This window comes from Triticum urartu, chromosome 1A (genome assembly GCF_056163025.1).
Source record: "Triticum urartu cultivar PI428250 chromosome 1A, HENAU_Tu73, whole genome shotgun sequence".
Taxonomy (NCBI): domain Eukaryota; kingdom Viridiplantae; phylum Streptophyta; class Magnoliopsida; order Poales; family Poaceae; genus Triticum; species Triticum urartu.
In genome coordinates, this window is record NC_141873.1 from 488,343,057 (window position 1) to 488,360,456 (window position 17,400).

Sequence of the window (17,400 nt, forward strand, 5' to 3'; positions counted from 1 at the left end):
CTTCGACACATGGCGGACCTGGTAGTCCGGGCTGACGGGCACAGGGACAGCGAGCTCGACGTCGACGCGGCCCGCCCTCGACGCGACGCGTGCTGAATCTGGCCGCAGCGTCATGGTGGTGGAGCGGTACATCCACCACCTTGCACGCTGAACAGGGGAGTCGCTCAGCGTGGCCTCTCGCATTGCCCACACGAGTAGGACAGCCGGCGGGACGCCGCGGCCGTAGGGGAAGGCGCACTTCCTCTCGGCGTCGGTGAGGACTTTGACGAGGCCACGCGCGTGGTTGACCAACATCTCCGTGCTGGGGAACCAGCCGCACACCTCTGTCAACTACGCGCGCCACCCCTCGTCATCGCCGGCGAGGTCCATCATCGCTCTCTGCCAGCTGAGGCTTCTCTCCATGGAGGCGGCTGCAGCGGTCGCCGGCGAGGGTATTCTCGATCTACTGTAGGTGGGGATAAGAGGGGAGTTCGAACCGGCGCCCGTGGGAGGTGGGTGAGTGTGTGGTGGGGAGGAGAGTGGTACAGTTACTTATTTAATGGCATTTAGGACGTGGGCAGAGGAAACGTACAATAATATTCTTTCTACCTCCCGCCCCGGTCATTACACAGTAAATATTTTTTTGATTTTTGTTTACAGGGAAACATCTTACTTTATTTAAACAAAGACTGGGATCTCGTCTGCTAATACACTAAGGATACAATCAGGGGGCCAAAGCCTCCAAGTCCAAACCAAAGAAACACAAGCGCCTACAGCTACCTTAGCCAAAGTATGAGCCGGCCGATTAACATAGTAAATATTTGAAGCAAGTGTTCTACTCTTGTTCCTTCTCCACTTTTCTGCACCTGATAGAAGACAAGCTAAGTTAATGAATGATACAAACTTTAATAATCCACAATGCATACAAACACTTAGTTCTGATTTAGTTTGCATTTCTTGCTACGTCTAGTGTGTCCTACCAATTTGCAAGCGCCGCACCGGGTTTTCAACTCATCAAAAGAGAGTGGTCTACCATTTTTCGAGACAGGGCGGCTCTCATCTGCCTTTGTTGCACCTTTGCTTGACACTTTCATAGGATCTTTAACCTCAATCATGTTGCCTTCACCATCGTCCACATATTCAACTGCACACTTACTGCTGTCATTTGTTTGCTTCAACAAATTTTCCTGTAGCAGATCATACTCATGACTCTTAGCTATCATAGCCTTCAAACTCTCCTGTAACTGATCCCACAAAGCAGGGTGTTTGCATGCCTCATGCATAGCTTCAGACGCTAACACACTGACCTGGCTATATTTCATTCTTTCCCCGGCCCCAGTCCAACCAAATCCCAACAGATCGCTTGTGCGCCTCGCGGGCAGTCCCAACCTTGCTTCTTTCGTGAACCGAATAAGAACTAAACACTTTGGTATTTCAGATATGTTCAAGTGCTTCAGTACATGGAATATGTGCTTGCAAGGTAGACCCTTTCGAATCATTCTTCTGCAGCTGCACCTTATAGTTTCTGCGGAATTTACTGGTGTATACTCCACCCAAAAACGGCGCTTCCGGTTATTCTTCCAGGCCACGATGTACTGCTGTGATCTGTCTCCCAGCTTAATTTCTACAATCTCCATGCCGTCAATTTTTCTAAGATCATCCTGCAACATATAGAAGTTTGCTGGAGTGAAGACGTGAGAAGCAGCTATCTCAAGTTCCCTCGAGCTAGTAACTGGCACCGGTAAACTCTGTGAGGCCGTGCAGTCATCTCGCGCCTCGTTTTCACGGATACGCACAACGGCGTTCTCATAGTGCAAAATCATATCCACCAGGGTCATTTCACCGTCTAGGTGGAGGTGAAGGCATGAGTTCAGGCTTTCACTCCGCTGGTTGCTTTTCATGCCAAGCCAAAACCCCTCTGTTAGATATGCCGCGGCCCACAGTCTTCTCTTCTTATACATCCGCCTCAACCATGTTACAGTTTTTTTCGATTGCCATTTTTTGGAAAATGCGTGCCATCTCTCCTCAAATGTTGCCGTGGACGTGTTGTAGTATAGAAGAGTTCGGAACTCCTTCAAGGACTTGTGACTGAGGTGAATCTTCATATTTTTCTCTATGTGCCACGTACATATACGGTGCCACACGTCTGGCAAGACTTCGCGAATTGCCTTGATCATCGCAGCGTCGGCGTCTGTGATTACACTCTTAGGCATCTTTTGACACATGGACCTCAAAAACGTCTGCAGAAGCCACACGTATGTCTCCTCGGTCTCGTCCGAAACTATGGCACAACCAAAAACAGTGGTCTTCCGGTGATTGTTAAGACCAACAAAAGGTATGAATGGCATACCATAGCGGTTCATCTTGTATGTGCTGTCAAATGCAAGCACGTCGCCGAAGTCCTCATAGTCATGACGAGACTGGGAGTCGCACCAGAACATCCTATTCAAATGTCCTTCCTTATCTAGCCTGTACTCGAAAAAGAAGCTAGGATCCCTCTGTTTCCTACTGGCCATGATGCCTATGGCTGTGGCAGCATCACCTTTTGAAAGCAGCTTCCTCTTCTCCTTGGCGCAAAGGTTGTATATTTCACGCCTGGTAAAACCAACACCGCCGTACCATACATGCTTGCTGATGAAGCAATCCATAATGTCGTGAATTCTAATCCATGCAGCTCCCATGGACATTATCTCATGCTTCTGGTACTCTTTGATTTTTCTGTGGGACCAAAGAAAAGGTACCTCGTCCGGTCCTGCCAACATATGGCCATGCTTGTCCTCAAAACTTTCGACATACCAAACCCCACGCTTTTGGTCAAGCTTGACGGTCAGGTGCGCTTTGCAAAAGCAGCGTGTCTCGGTTCTGAGCCTACGGCTGTGTCCTTCCTCGGTTAGCAACTTGCTGTCACGTTTCCCTTGTCTTGAACAAACAAACCGCCTATAACGCATATGACGTGACTCTGTTTTGCCATACTTGACCTTATTCTTTCTAATGCTGAAGCCATTATCTCTAGCATAGCTGTTGTAGAAATCATACGCAGCATCGTGAGACGTAAAGGTCATTTCCATTATCTGCATGAACATATCCCTCTTATCATCTGCACTGGCAGTATCTTGGACATTCTTTGCACCATCATCTTGTGTCACCTACACAATCAAACCACAGCCATGAAAACAGATTTCTATGGTTTAACATTACTTACTTCCATAGAACATTGATTACACACATACCTCACTCATGATGACCGACGACTCGGACTCCCCAGAACCAGGTGCATCTAATGATTCGTCGTTAAGGCCTGTCTTCGCGTCGGATTCACCGTAATAGTCGTACGCATTATGACATTCGGAAATGACTAAAAAATACAACACAAATACATAATTACTTATCATATAATATTCCAGAAGAAATTTGATTTGCATGCCAACAAAATTTTTCACTTACGTACCTGACTAATGTAATCTTCATTCGAGAGCTCCGAGTTGTTTTCCTGATCATCATCAAGCTCATTGATCTATAAATTTTGAACACAAAGATTTAATGTTGTCGGATGCCACCAAAAAATTACAACATGGCAATGCCACTCACATTAAGATCGTCCCATTCGTTCCCATTCTCTGACCGATCTTCACGATCTGAATTTTCATCATCTGACCAATCTTCTATCCAGTCTTTCATTAGTTCTCCAAACTCCATGTCTACCATGATATCAGTTAACTCCTCTTCCGCCATTTCCTACAACCAATAATATGTATCATCACATGTGCAAACATTATCAATGATGAAATATAAAACACATAGCACACGATCACAGATGTTATGTAAACAACCGCAACCGAGGCCATTCAGATCTGCCAAACTTAATAAGGAAGATGGCCACGGCACCCGTCGTGATCACTTTCAATCGCGAGGAACTGCACGATCTCAAAACCTAGCTAGATCTGTGATTACCTCTGCCGCCGGATACCTAGGTTAGCCGCCACATCAAATAACGATACTGGTGGTGCGCACAGCCGACGGCAACCGACGCTACGTGAACCCAGATCACGAGGAGCAGCACTACCGGAACAAGATCCACGATCGCATGCGCCGCCGGGTAGCTAGGTTACCCGCTCCGCTAGGTTAACCACTGCCACTGGCGCGGCGGCAGTTCGTTCGATGTTGCCGCGAGCGAGACTAGAGGGGGGACGCGGGATGCGGTACCTGTGCGCGATCGTTGGAGATTCACGACGTTGTCGCGCCCGCTGTCCGATGAGATAGCCGCCGGTGGAGATCTACTACTTATGGAGATTAATGGAGCTGCTCGCGTGAATGATTGGAATCGGCAGGTCTTACGTGGACGTGGTCGTATCTATGTTTTTTTTTCGGACCAGGGTACTATACGTATACGGTCTGGGTTATACAGGGCTAGACAGGGCTTGGATCTGGGCTGCGGCGGGTCAGGAAAAAAACAAATTCACGGGGACAAAAATACTCCTCCGAAATTAGGTTAGGGGGGAGCACCGGAGCAGGGCTCGCTGCCGAGGGGCAGCGTGCTGCCGGCTGGCGTGCAGCACGAAGCTTTTCGCCGAGGGAGCCCGCTGCGTGACGCTCAGGGCAGGGTGTGGTGGGAGCAGGCGCCCGTCAGCTACCGGCGCATGGGTGTCAGCGAAGGGCGGCTGCGGTACGTGGAGGTCTCTCAAGGGGAGCCGTTTTCTCTCAGCTCCTTCGTGCTCGACGACGAAGGCAGCGGCTGGACGCTGGAGCACCGGGTGGTGCTCAACAAGCTCTGGGGGAGCACCATGGGACTACCTTTACAGGAGAGGGGGTCGACACGCATTGTCCTTATTGACCCGCTTAATGCCAATGTCGTTTACCTCACAGCTCACAGGATTGCCGTCGTCGCCGTGAACATGGACAGGCAGGAGGTGATCGGATGTTATCCCTATAGAAACGACCTCTGTATGCCATGTGTCCTTCCACCGTGGCTTCGATCGACCCGAATCCCTTCTGCAGGTATTCACCCACTCGTTTTAGTTGCTAGATTGCATATTTCTCAGGTTTAGTTTCACATTTTGATGTCAATGCATGAGATACTTTTTCCAAGTTTTGGATGCTTTCTAGCTTACAAGTCCGAATAATCTTATCCTGGTCGGTGCTGCTGCATGTTCTGAGTCATGAAGCTGTCCATATATTCTGAGAAGTGAGAACTGTTTCGTTAAATGACATGATGTATTTTCTGAGTTATGAAGCTGTCCATATGTTCTGAGAACTGTTTCGCTAAATGACATGATGTATTCGACCTGATTAGAGTCCTCCTTTTCAATAAATAGAGTTATCTGCAGGCTTGTAATTTACACCGCATGTTCTACATTTAATTTCTGCCTACACAATTTCATTTTAGAAGGATTTATTGATGTTATATCCATTTTAATAATGCGTCTACACTACTCAAGTGTTAAACAAATATATTCTTCAAATTGCTGTGTTGTGGCTTATGGGTACACTCTGATCAGTTCTAGTTAACCTGCTCTAAGTATCATTCTTTTCTAGTTCAATTTATTGTATCCAATGCACATAAATCTATACCGTTACAAATTACGTTGTCTTAGTGTTGCTATTCTTCAAATTCTTGTGCATTGATCAAATGAACCTTTTTCAGGCAAGAAGTATGTTGAGAAAAACAAGACTCTGGCAGATGTTCTAGTTCGTTCACACAGTCACTAGAAGGTACCAGACATTTAGACTAACCACAATGGAGAGTAACATACATTAGTAACATACACGTATTCCTAGACTATGTTACTACCTTCATAGTGGGTAGTAACATAAGTGTGAATCCCTATTTACTTTCCTTCTGATGCTTCATTATTGATTGCTAGTTGTATCTCATCCAGCCACAACTTTAGGATCCTGCATTCACATGTATCTCTTACTCAGTTCATGCAGTTTATGGATCTGGAAAGCGATGACGTGCATTTATTGCCGATTACTACTACTACTGATTTTCTCTGTTTGTCCAATGTATTTGTTATCTTTCCTACTACTGCCTGTTTGTTGTTGGTTGAGTTATAATTGGTTTTTAGTGGAATTAGTAATATTTGCTTGGAATGGAGACTAGTAACATATTATAATGCGTAGAATGTTTATTTTGTTGAAGTGTGCTACCCGAACTTGTTCTTCCATTCATATTTTTGTGGCAGCGACTTGTGCTAGCTGCCAAAAAGTGCCATGTGGTGTCTCAGCATGGAACTTTGATCCTGGTGTATTAGTGTTTCTGAACTACCAGCCATGATCTTGTTCATCATGGTGAGCACTGTACAAGGGCCTGAAGGATTTTTCAACGGTCATCAGTATGACCGTTGTCTTTTCTTTCCCTGAAATATTTTCACCAACCATTTAAAGGCCGGAACTGAAGCTTGATAACTATTAACAATTGGACAATGTGTAATTTTCTGGTGCAACCAAAAGTTGGAAGAAAATAAACATGTTGCCAGACTGACTTTCTATTTAAGTTTCGGAAATGCACATAGATGGACTTTCGTAGCATTCTTGTTTACCCAAGATTGTTTCTCAGGGGAAAGTAAAGCTGGGATACCAGCAGAAGCTGGACACCGCCCATTCACTTTACTCATTGTTCAGGCAACAAAAGAAATCTAAAAGAAGTTATCCGAACAACAGTTCACTTAACCGTGTTAATTAGTAAATACAGTTTCCATGTAATCTTAACCCCCATGCTACTCATACAAAAGGAAAAACATGTGGTGCCTGTATCTAATATTCCTTAATTTCATCCTCAGGTTTCTTAAAACTGAGGTGCTGGTGCTCTAATCAACCAGGAGGCTCATGGTGGTAGCTTAGTATGCTGGGGGGAAATATGGAGAAGCCTGTGTTTTTGGGGTGCTGATCAACTCACTGTATCTTGGTTCGTTGGAAATGTGGTACTTTTGTCAGACTTTCAGTTCGCTCCAGTATCTGCTCTAAGCACCAGTAAGATAGTTCATCGTCACAAAATTGGTGCTCCTGAAATGTTTACTCTGATGAGAAACCTTATTTAGGGACCTCTGCTTCTGTCATAGGTGCTGAACTGACTACTTGATGGAACGGTTCAGTATTCGCTGCCCTGAGCTATTGTAGTAGTATAATTTTGTGCCAATCGGTCGTGCATTGAACTCGTTAAGTGAGAAGGATGAAATGAGGTTGCTTTTTGTGCCCTGATGGCTCTTAATTCAGCAGGGTGAAATGAGTATGTGAAGTGCACATCTTACCATGCGTATGTACTGTGCTACACTTTTGCTGTATTCGGTTTTTTCTTAATAATTGTTACTTATTTTGCTACACTTTTGCAGTTTTGCTGTATTCGTTTTTTTAATAATTGTTAGTTATTTTGCTACACTTTTGCTGTATTCGCTTTTTGTCTTAATAACTGTTACTTATTAAAAAAATATGATAACTTTTATCTTGAAGGGGAGGAGCAAGAAATAAGCGACGCCATCTTTTGTTTTCAAAACTTGAATGGGTCTGTCTCACCTTTTTTTTTTTGCGGATCTAATGGGTCTGTCACACTAGGCCTGGATAGCCTTGCACATGGGCTCTTGGTTTAAGGGAGGCCCAGGCCTAGAACATTTCGGCGGGAAAATGGCGCCGTTGAGCTATTCCAAACACGGATGGTGGTTCGTGGACTATACGGCAAGGTTGAAATCAGCTATATGTGTTTTTGTAAGAAGAAAAAAAAGTTTATGTAATCTGTAGCGGACAAAAAAAAGCTAGAAGGCCCAACACCAATCCCTTCGAAATTTGGCGGGAAAAAGGTGACGTCATAGGCATGCCTCGGCTTCTGCGAGAAGCCTTTACAGGCGTACGGCCATTCCTAATACGGAAATCGGTGCATAGACCACCACCCAATAGACCGTTTCACTGACCAGTGGGCCCGGGAGACATCTCCCAGTCGAGTACCCGGTGGAACGACCGCAGGCTGTTTTCCTCCCGCGACCCCCCCCGGTCCATGTGAACCCTCTGCTCTCGCCCACGGCGCACCGAGTCCACAGTCCACACCACACCACACCAAGCCAAGGAAATTCCCCACCGCGATGCCTCTCCGCCGCCGCCTCCTAGGTCTATCTGCCGCCGTCTCCGGCGCCCTCCGCCGCTCGCTCGCGACGGACGCCGCGCACCCCCCGTGGGTCATGCTCGACCGCGTGGCGCAGGTCGTCGGAGCGTGGAGCGCGGCAGCGCGCCGCCGAGCCGCCGCATGTCTCCGAACTGCGCCTCCCGGAGCACGTCATCGAGGCCTTCCCCGCCCCCGACAGAGACTTCCTGGAACTGCGCTCCGGCGCCATCTCCGGCGCGAGCTGCGACGGCCTCCTCTTCCTCTCCGTCCTAAACGCGCGCTTCACCCCTCCCGCCGCCGGCGAGCGGCGCGCCGGTCGGGCGAGCACGCACCCCGCCGTCCCCGACCCCGCCCACGCGCCCCGCGTCACACGCCTCGTCTGCAACCCTCTCACCCGCGAGCTATCCCGCCTCCCGGACTTCGTCTCCGACCCCGAGTACGATTTCATGCTCGCCACCCAGATGTCCATGGGCGTGCTCACCCAAGCAGACCGCGGGCAGGGGCCGCCTGACAGGTTCGTCGCTGCCTTGCTGAACGGGGAGCAGATGCTCCGGTTTCGTTCGGAAACAGGGGAGTGGGAGGCCGTGGCGCTCTCGCCGTGCTTTTTCCCACTTCCGCGGCCGCGGCGAGTGACGCTGGGCCAGGAGACGCTGGCATTCGGCGGTCGCCTGTGGTGGGTCGACCTGTCCTGGGGCGCACTCTCCGCTGACCCGTTCAGCGACCGGCCAGAGCTCTCCTTCGTCCAGCTGCCGAGGGGCAGCGTGCTGCCTGAAGGCGCGCACGGCCAAGCGAGGAGCTTGGGTGTCATCGACTGGCATATGCACACGCCCTTCAGGTACCGGCGCATGGGTGTCAGCCAAGGGCGGCTGCGCTACGTCGAGGTCTCTCGGGAGGAACCGTTCCTTCTCAGCTCCTTCGTGCTCGACGACGGGGGCAGCGGCTGGATGCAGGAGCACCGGGTGGTGCTCAACAAGCTCTGGGCGAGCCACATGTCCCTACCCTTACAGCAGGGGGCGACGACACGCATTGTCCTCATTGACCCAGTTAATGCCAACGTCGTTTACCTCGCAGTTGACACACTAGCCGTCGTCGCCGTGGACATGGACAGGGAGGAGGTGATTGGGAGTTATCCGTACAGCGACACCGCGGCCTGCATACCATGTGTTCTTCCACCCTGGCTCGGATCAAGCCGGATCCCTTCTGCAGGAGGTGACTCGCTTGTTTAGTTTGCTAGATTACATACTTTTCAGCGCAATATGCATAATACTTTTGTCTACATAACCTGATCACTCAATAATGACTAGTACACGTAATTAGTAACAATTGTTTCTTCACTGTGTTTGTTAACAATTGGATGTCAAATGTTGTTTTTATGGTCGAACGACCCTTGGGTTTGGTTTCTTATAGAAATCCCAAAGAATATTGTTATTGTTCGTTTGTATGAGAAATGGCAATGCATTGATCTAGTCACACTTGTATTATGTTCACATTTTGTATTAGAATGGTGCAGGTACTTGGGGGTGGGGTCTCAAGTTCCAATCCCAATTTTTTCCTAGACTTCCAACCCCTGGACATATCTACATTTTATCCTGATCAGAAAGAGTTTATTTGGTTTTGATCAGAAATTTAGCTAGTTTTGGTTGCTTCGTAGCTTACAAGTTCGAGTAATCTTATCTGGTCGTTGCTGGTGCAGACTCTCAGTTACGACTTGTCCATATTTCCTGCGAACTGTCGCGTAAAATGAAATGCTTGGACCGGATTAGAGTCCTCCTTTTTTGAAAAAAAAAGAGTTATCTGCAGGCTTTGAATATGTAATTTACACTGCATGTTCTACATTTAATTTCTGTGCCTCTATAATTCGTCTATTGAAGGACTTTATGATGTTATATCCATTTTAATCACGCGTCTACAACCAAGTGTTATCGTCAAAATAAATATATTCATCAAATTATGTTGTGGCTTATGGGCACACTCTGATCGATTCTTGTTAACCTGCTCTAAGTATCATTTTTTTTCCTAGCTCAACTTTTTATATGCAATGCACATAAATCTGCACTGTTATAGATTATATTGTCTTAGTGTTGTTGTTTTCAAATTCTTGTGCGTTGAATAAATGAACCTTTTTCAGGCAAGAAGTTCGTTCGGAAAAACAAGACTCTGGTAGATGTCGTAGCTTATTCCGACAGCTACTACAAAAGATGAAGGTACCAATTTAGACATTCAGTGAATCTATATTAGAGTCCTCCTCGTTGGTTGAGTTATAATTGGTGTTTTAGTGGAATTGGTAATATTTGCTAGGAATGAAGACTTGTGACATATTTACTCTTAGAATGGTTATTTTGTTGAAGTGTGCTACTCCATTCATATTCTTGTGGCAGCAACTTGCGCTAGCTGCCAAAAATTGTCATTTGGTGTCTCAGCATGGAACTTTGATCCCGGTGTATGTATTAGTGTTTCTGAACAAGCAGGCATGTAACTTTTGATCCCGGCGTATATGTGGTACTGTAGATATAAATAGTTTTCTCCATAAATTTGGTCAAAGTTTGACTTTTCAAAAAAATCTGTATGAACTACATTATGATTTTCTCTGTTCGTCGAACATTCCTTAATACTGGCTTGTCGTTGGTGTTTTAGCTGAACTAGTAATATTTTTTGAATTTTTGAACTAGTTATATTTACTGGGAACCGAGGCTAGTAACATACTCTCTTTGTTGAATGCCTACTACAGTACGTTCAAGTGTGCTACCTGAACTTGTTGTTCCCTTCATATTCTTGTGGTAGCAATTGGCCTGGCTGCGAACATTTATCAGTTGGTGTGTCAGCATGGATCTTGTATCCAGGAATATTAGTGTTTCTGAACTACTACTCTAGTAGGCATGAAGGATGTAGTCTTGTTCATCATGATGATCAATGTATACGTGCATGAAGCATATATTGCCTAGTCATGAGGACGACCGTTATTCTTTCGCCTGAATTATTATCATCAACCAATTAGAGCCTGAAACTGAATCCTGATAATTGCTAACAAATCGATTGTTTTGTGATTTTCTTTTGCAACCAAGACTTGGATAGAAAATAAACATGTCGCCAGACTTACAGTATTGTTACAGTTTTGGAAATGCAGATAGATGGACTACATTAGCGTTTTTTTTGTTTACTCAAGATTATTTTTTCTTGGTGGAAAGTAAAGCTGGGATACCAGCAGATGCTGGGCACACACCCATTATCGAAAGCCGAATCACATAGCGGGCAACAAGAGATATCTAAAAGAAGTTAACCGAACAGCAGTTCATTCATTAGTTTCATTTTACTGTTTTTGCGTATCACCCATCCTCTTCACATGTTTATTCGAAATCAATCACCATACTTATTACAGTCTCCCTATAATTTAGATTCCCACGTCAATCATACAAATAATTTTTTTTTTGCGATGTGTGTGTCTCTGATGTTCCTTATTTTTTTCTCCTCAGGTTTCTTAAAGCTAACAGATGCTGAGTAGGAAGCTGATGGTGGTAGTAGCTTACTGATGCAGGGGGCAATCTGGAGAAGCCTGAATTTTTGGAGCGCCGGTCACGATCAATTCACGGTACCACGTTTTGCACAGCGTATGTGCTGTAAACACTAGCAAGACGATTCATTCCTAGCAGAGTTGATGCGTACACATGTTTACTCTGATGGGCGATGAGGAATCTTGTCTAGGGATTTCTGGTTCCGTCATAGGTGTTGAACTGACGATTTAGTTGGAACGGTTCAGCGTTGGCTGCCTAAACTATGCATGATTTGGTGCCAAATGATGGTGCATTGCTCTTGTTAAGTGACAAGGATGAAGTAGGGGCTGCTTGGCCTGATGCCAGTACTTGCTATGCTAGTTATTAGGCGAGTCTGAATTCAGTAGGATATATCACCATGACCTGTTTTCTGTGTGCGAGATGTCCATCTTTGCAAGCATATGTTGGAGTCTGCGCTGTGTGCTGCAGCTTAGAAGAAACGAATTATTTGGTTCTTTCTTTTGTTATAACTACTTCTTTTAAAGAAGATTGTACGGCAACTGCTGGATCTACTACGACTGTATCACGGGAGGAGGAAGAAATGAGGGACGCCATATTCTGTTTTCGAAGCTTGATTTTGGCCACCTTTTGTTTTTTAGAACAAGGAAGCTTGAATGGGCTGATCCGTATAGGGGCTCCTGGTTTTAGGGAGGCTCAAAGGCCCGGAGCGTTTCGGCGGGAAAATGGTGGTGCCGTTGAGCTCAGCCGATGGGCAGCGCGCAGCTGTTCAAACTCACGCGCTCGAAATGGCCTCCTCCTCGGCTTCCACAAAACGTCGCAGGCTGTACGGCCATACCGAATGCGGAAATCAGTTCGTGGACCGCGTTGTAGTGGACCGATCTGGCTGACGCCTGGGCCCCGGTGGAGCTCTGCCCGTGGAACGACCGCACGGTGCTTGTCGCCATTGCTGCCATCCCCTGGTAGTGTATTCGTGGCGTGAACCAGCCATTCCCCACTTCATAGTTCAGAGTTCAGACCACAGCCAGCGCAGCGCGATGTCTCTCCGGCGACTCCTAGGCCTCTCCGCCGTCCCCGGACGCCCCTGCCGCTCCCTCGCCACGGCCGCCGCGCACCCTCCGTGGGCCATCGTCAAGCGCTGGGCGGCGGCGGCCGACGGGTCGGCGCCGGGCGCGCTCGTGCACCTCGGCCACCCGCCGCGCCTCTCCTGCCTAGGCGTCCCGAAGCACCTCCTCACGCCCATGGCCAGCCCCGCCGCGGACAGCTACGTCAACCAGATAGTCACCGGCTCCGTCCGCGCCGCCAGCGCTGACGGCCTCCTCCTCCTCTCCTGCTTCGACGAGCGCGTGGCCTTTCCCGTCCTCGCCGAACAGGGCGCCGCTCCGCTGCGCAATGAGCCGACCGAGCACGCCGTCAGCGTCACGCGTCTCGTCTGCAACCCTGTCACCGGTCAGCTCTCCCGCCTCCCGCCCGCCCTCTTCTACGACTACGAGCCTCATGTCAGAAAGCTCATGTGCGGCGAGCACACGGGCCTACTCACCCGAGCCGGTCGCGGCCACGACGGGCACGGGCCGCCCGACAGGTTCGCCGTCGCCGCGCTGCAGGGGGACCGGATGGCCCGGTTTCTCTCGGAAACAGGCAGGTGGGAATCTCTGCCGGTCTCCACGTGCCAGCTCCCGCTGGAGCGGGCGATGGTGCTGGACCGGGAGGTGGTGGCCTTCGGCGGCCGCCTGTGGTGGCTGGACGCGACCTGCGGCGCCATCTCCGCCGACCCCTTCAGCGACCGCCCGGAGCTCTGCTTCGTCGCTGCCGAGGGGCAGCGTGCTGCCGGCCGCCGCCCCACGGGACTGTCCCGATTGCGGGGACCCCTGCGGCGGCTGCGGCACATCGAAGCACCGGCGCCTGTGCGTCAGCCAAGGGCGGCTGCGGTACATCGAGGTCTCTCAAGAAGAGCCATTTGTGCTCAGCTGCTTCGTGCTCGACAACAATGGCACCGGCTGGACGCTGGAGCACCGGCTCGACCTCAGCCGCTACGAGACTCACCGGTACGGCCACCCGTGGCTACCCTTAAAGGGGGATAACACGCCACAAGTTGGGTTTCTTGACCCACTTACCGCCAATGTTGTCTACATGTCGGCCTGCATCACCACTCTTGAGGGTACGCCACGAGTCGTCTTCGTCGTGGACATGAAGATAGACCTTCCGTTTCGGAGTTATGCGTATAGATCGGGCGAACCCTGCTTCGTACCTTGTGTTCTTCCGCCGTGGCTTGGATCGAGCCAGATCCCTTCTGCAGGTTGTGACCCGCTCCTACTCTGTTTTCCTTCCATCTTTACATGTGCAAGTGCAATGCAGGTGTTGCCAAGAACTGTAGATTTTCTCTGAGGAATTTGTTTTCTGCATCTTACGGGTAGGATTTGTTGATTCTTATGTTGGAATCGTCCAATATACATGATATTTTTGTCTCCCATAGCTAAATAACCACTCAAACATTAGTAATATATATACCATGTGCTTGGTAACTGTTGGTATCACAAAGAAAAGTTTGAAAGGGGATTAGTTTGATTGTTGACTGGTGATGTGTATGAGAAAGGGCCCGTTGATCTTTAACTAACCACTAGGAAATGGTAGCATAAATTGCAGCCATGGATTAGTATGTATCAGTCTTATCGAAAAACACAACTTATAATTCCACTTTTGTTCCTTTTCTGTTCTTAATTAGGCTTAAAATGGTGCTAGATTCAAACTGCTTAGGACCTCCAGTTCTCAGTCCATTCATTAAGTTAGAACTTCCAACCTTTTGTCATTTTTAACCTGTTGGCCTTGGGCATAAAGAATTTTTCTGAAAACATATTCATTGTAGTTTCAGTGATTTAGCCTCTGAACAGAAAATTTGCAACTATTTTGTTTGCTTTCATGGTAATCACTATAGCTGAGAAGTTCGAATAATCTTATCCTGGTTACTATTGGTGTTCATGACATTAATCGTCAGTCGCTCATCTCTTCAATCTTGACTGGGAGGTTTTGGCCTTCCATTGCTCCAGAAAGCTCATCAATCATGGGAGAAATACGATAGGCCTTGGCCAGTGACTTTGACTTAATTAACTCAATGAATGACTAATTTCTAATCCAAAACAGCATTCTCCTTCTTTGGTACTTCTACAAGCTAGAATGCTCTTATCTAGAACGTGATTATAGTTTTATGCTGTTTGTGACTTTCCAGTACACAATGCATGTTCTACATTTCATTACCATCTCTCAGTATTTAGAAATGGATTTAAATATGTCGAGTCCATCTAACCACTCATGTACACTATTCAAGTGTTACCTTGCTGAATAATTAGATCATGTACAGTAATTATTTGTGCTATGGGCCTATGGCTTATGGGTACACTGTGCTGAATAATTCATAACCTTCCCTAACTATTAGGGCTTTTTTTAGCTCAACTCATGTATGCGATGAACAGAAATTTGTTGTGTTTTGTTCAAATTCTTGCACATTGATCAAATGAACCTTTTTCAGGCAACAAAGGTGTTAAGAAGAACAAGAGTTTGGCAGATGTTCTGGTTCGTGCAGACAATCTGCAGAAGAGATGAAGGTACCAGTGAATGAATCACCTCTTCTGTTGCTTTCTTTTAGCCGATGCTTCTTTATTCATCCAGTGTCAGTTGTATCTGATCAATTCACATGTATAGTTAGGATGCTGCATTGTTGTTACAGTACAAGTATCTCTTACTCAATCCATGTAGTTTATGGATTGAGAAAACAACGGCTGCATATTTTTGCCATTTACTAATACCATTTCAGCCAGTTTTCTCTATGCCGTCCAACATATTGTTCTACTTAATACCAGCTTCTGGTTGGCTGAGCTCTAGTTGGGGTTTTAGTGGGACTAGCAATATTTTGCGGACTCGAGTCAAGATAATTAACATATTCACTCCGTAGAATGATTATTATTGAAAGCGTGCTACCTGAACTTGGTAGAATTGGGGTGCAGCACGCCGATGGATTACTAGAGTCGGGCGCTGGAGTGTCATGTGTGCAGTATTTTCCTTCTTTCATTCATGTTCTTGTGGCAGCAACTTGGTGTTCCCCAAAAGTACTGGTTATTGTGTCAGAATTGGCCTCCCAACCTTCCATCCAGGTGTATTAGTGTTCCTAATAGCCGGCACAAAGGAACTTTTCTATCTGGGACGAGCAATGTTTTGGGGACTCAAGTCAAGACTACTAACATATTCACTCCGTAGAATGATTATTATTGAAGGCGTGCTACCTGAACTTGTTCTTTCATTCATTATTCTTGTGGCAGCAACTTGCTGCTGCCAAAAAGTACTCTGGCTGTTGTGTTTCTAAACTAGCCGGCACATAGGATGCCTAGCATCGTCCATTTCTGGAATACTGTACTAGAACCTAGCCTTGCCATGATACTCCACTGTCTTTCCTTTTCATGGAATGTTATCACCAACTGATTCAGGGGTGAAACTTAAGCTTGATATCTCTAGACATTTGGTCATGGTGTAATTTCTGCTGTAATCAAGACTTGAGCAGAAAAAAAAATGGTGTCCTGATGATAACTCAGGTGTTTTATTTCAGTTTTGGGAACAGATATTGATGGACTATGGTAGCTGTTATGTTTACTCAAGAATTTCCTTTGACTGTGTTTCCATTTCGCTCAATCTCTTCACCTGTTTACTCAAAAGTGTCCATAATTTTTCCTCTTCCTTTTCAGGTTTCATTAAACTAACAGCAGCTGTTGCTATAATAAATTAGGAAGCTGATGGTGTGGTATCTTTGGGAACCGGAGAAGTCAGGGTCTGCTAAGAGTTTGCCGATCAACTCGCCATATCTTGTCTTGGTGGTGATCTGGGAGTTCTTTCAGACTTCGGGTTCGTGGTAGAACATTCCAGTAGAACTGCAAAATTAGTTCAGCATGCAACAACTATCATGAAACATCATCGTGTTCTTGTATGCTTTGTTTAGTAGCAAGACATTGCATCTGCAGGAAAAGATTGATGCTTCTACATGTTAACTCTTACGATAACTCTTATATATTTATGGATCTATGCTTATCTCACCAGCGCTGCATTGAGGATTTGTTCGAATGGATCAGCATTTGCTGCCATATCTTATACATTTTCATCACCAAAGATCTTGAGCTGCAGGTGTAACCTGCACATGATGGTGCAGCCTCCGAAGAGCATGAATAACCGGCGCACGGAGCATCTCCATCAAGCCGGTGTCGTGGCAGTCCAAACAAGATACTGCCTGCAATATCTATACATAGCGGAATTCTTGATGCTTCCATGACGATTACATCCCCCAATCTGTCCATGTGTTGCTCATATATAGTATTTCTGACTATGGGGCAACCTTTGCCACTACATGGTCAATTCACTGTGAGTTAGACAACCGTAAATCTGTGAATCTTGAAGATTGCATAACAGCACATTATTCATCTGTTCATTTTCTTCAAGAGAGCCTTATCGATTCTTTACAACATTTCAAAGCAATACAACAACAATAGAATTCACACCTATAAATCAAAGATGCACGCAACCAATTTATTATAAACCAAAGAGCAGTGTGACAAACCTGTAGCTTAACAAATAACAGGAAAACAAAATATCTCAAACATTTATCAAGTGGTCCATGGGCGAGAGCTTAAACTTAAACCCATGCTTAAGTTGGATCACATAGTAGCATTCATCATGTTCACGGAATAGCTAAAGCATTAGCCCTGGAAAACTTCAACATCAGTAGGCAAGTTGATTCTCCTTAGCAGATTGCTGTGTCTGTCCATGCATGGCAGTTTGCAGCTAGCACTG

At 46.7% G+C, this 17,400-nt stretch overlaps 3 protein-coding genes and 1 pseudogene across 3 annotated transcripts in view; 3 read left to right on the forward strand and 1 right to left on the reverse strand.

Moving 5' to 3' along the window:
- The window catches only part of LOC147991858 (uncharacterized), a 43,650-nt gene extending 37,965 nt beyond the window's left edge, over positions 1–5,685 (forward strand). Inside the window, exons 2-3 of the mRNA XM_087539281.1 lie at positions 4,491–4,974; positions 5,621–5,685. Coding sequence (XP_087395407.1) covers positions 4,491–4,974; positions 5,621–5,685 — 549 coding nt within the window. The remainder of the gene's footprint in view (positions 1–4,490; positions 4,975–5,620) is intronic.
- Positions 912–4,182, reverse strand: LOC147991860 (protein FAR1-RELATED SEQUENCE 5-like). Its single transcript, XM_087542998.1, has 4 exons — positions 3,568–4,182; positions 3,424–3,493; positions 3,210–3,334; positions 912–3,125 (listed from the first exon to the last, which is right to left on the reverse strand). The coding sequence occupies exons 1-4, from the start codon at positions 3,709–3,711 to the stop codon at positions 912–914; spliced, it is 2,553 nt and encodes an 850-aa protein (XP_087399124.1). The 5' UTR covers positions 3,712–4,182.
- Positions 5,686–8,079: 2,394 nt separating the features above from the next.
- On the forward strand, positions 8,080–12,343 carry LOC125541450 (uncharacterized). The gene is made up of 3 exons (XM_048704862.2): positions 8,080–9,277; positions 10,197–10,272; positions 11,539–12,343. The coding sequence occupies exons 1-2, from the start codon at positions 8,515–8,517 to the stop codon at positions 10,268–10,270; spliced, it is 837 nt and encodes a 278-aa protein (XP_048560819.2). The 5' UTR covers positions 8,080–8,514; the 3' UTR covers positions 10,271–10,272; positions 11,539–12,343.
- Positions 12,344–12,611: 268 nt separating this feature from the next.
- On the forward strand, positions 12,612–16,345 carry LOC147991861 (uncharacterized; annotated as a pseudogene).
- Positions 16,346–17,400: the final 1,055 nt, after the last annotated feature.

Coding starts and splice junctions, on each gene's coding strand:
- LOC147991860 (XM_087542998.1), bottom strand. CDS start 3,711: ATGGCGGAAGAGGAGTTAACTGATATCATGGTAGACATGGAGTTTGGA. Junction 3,494..3,567: donor ACGAATGGGACGATCTTAAT/GTGAGTGGCATT, acceptor CAAAATTTATAG/ATCAATGAGCTTGATGATGA. Junction 3,335..3,423: donor AGATTACATTAGTCAGGTAC/GTAAGTGAAAAA, acceptor TGTATTTTTTAG/TCATTTCCGAATGTCATAAT.
- LOC125541450 (XM_048704862.2), top strand. CDS start 8,515: ATGCTCGCCACCCAGATGTCCATGGGCGTGCTCACCCAAGCAGACCGC. Junction 9,278..10,196: donor CCGGATCCCTTCTGCAGGAG/GTGACTCGCTTG, acceptor AACCTTTTTCAG/GCAAGAAGTTCGTTCGGAAA.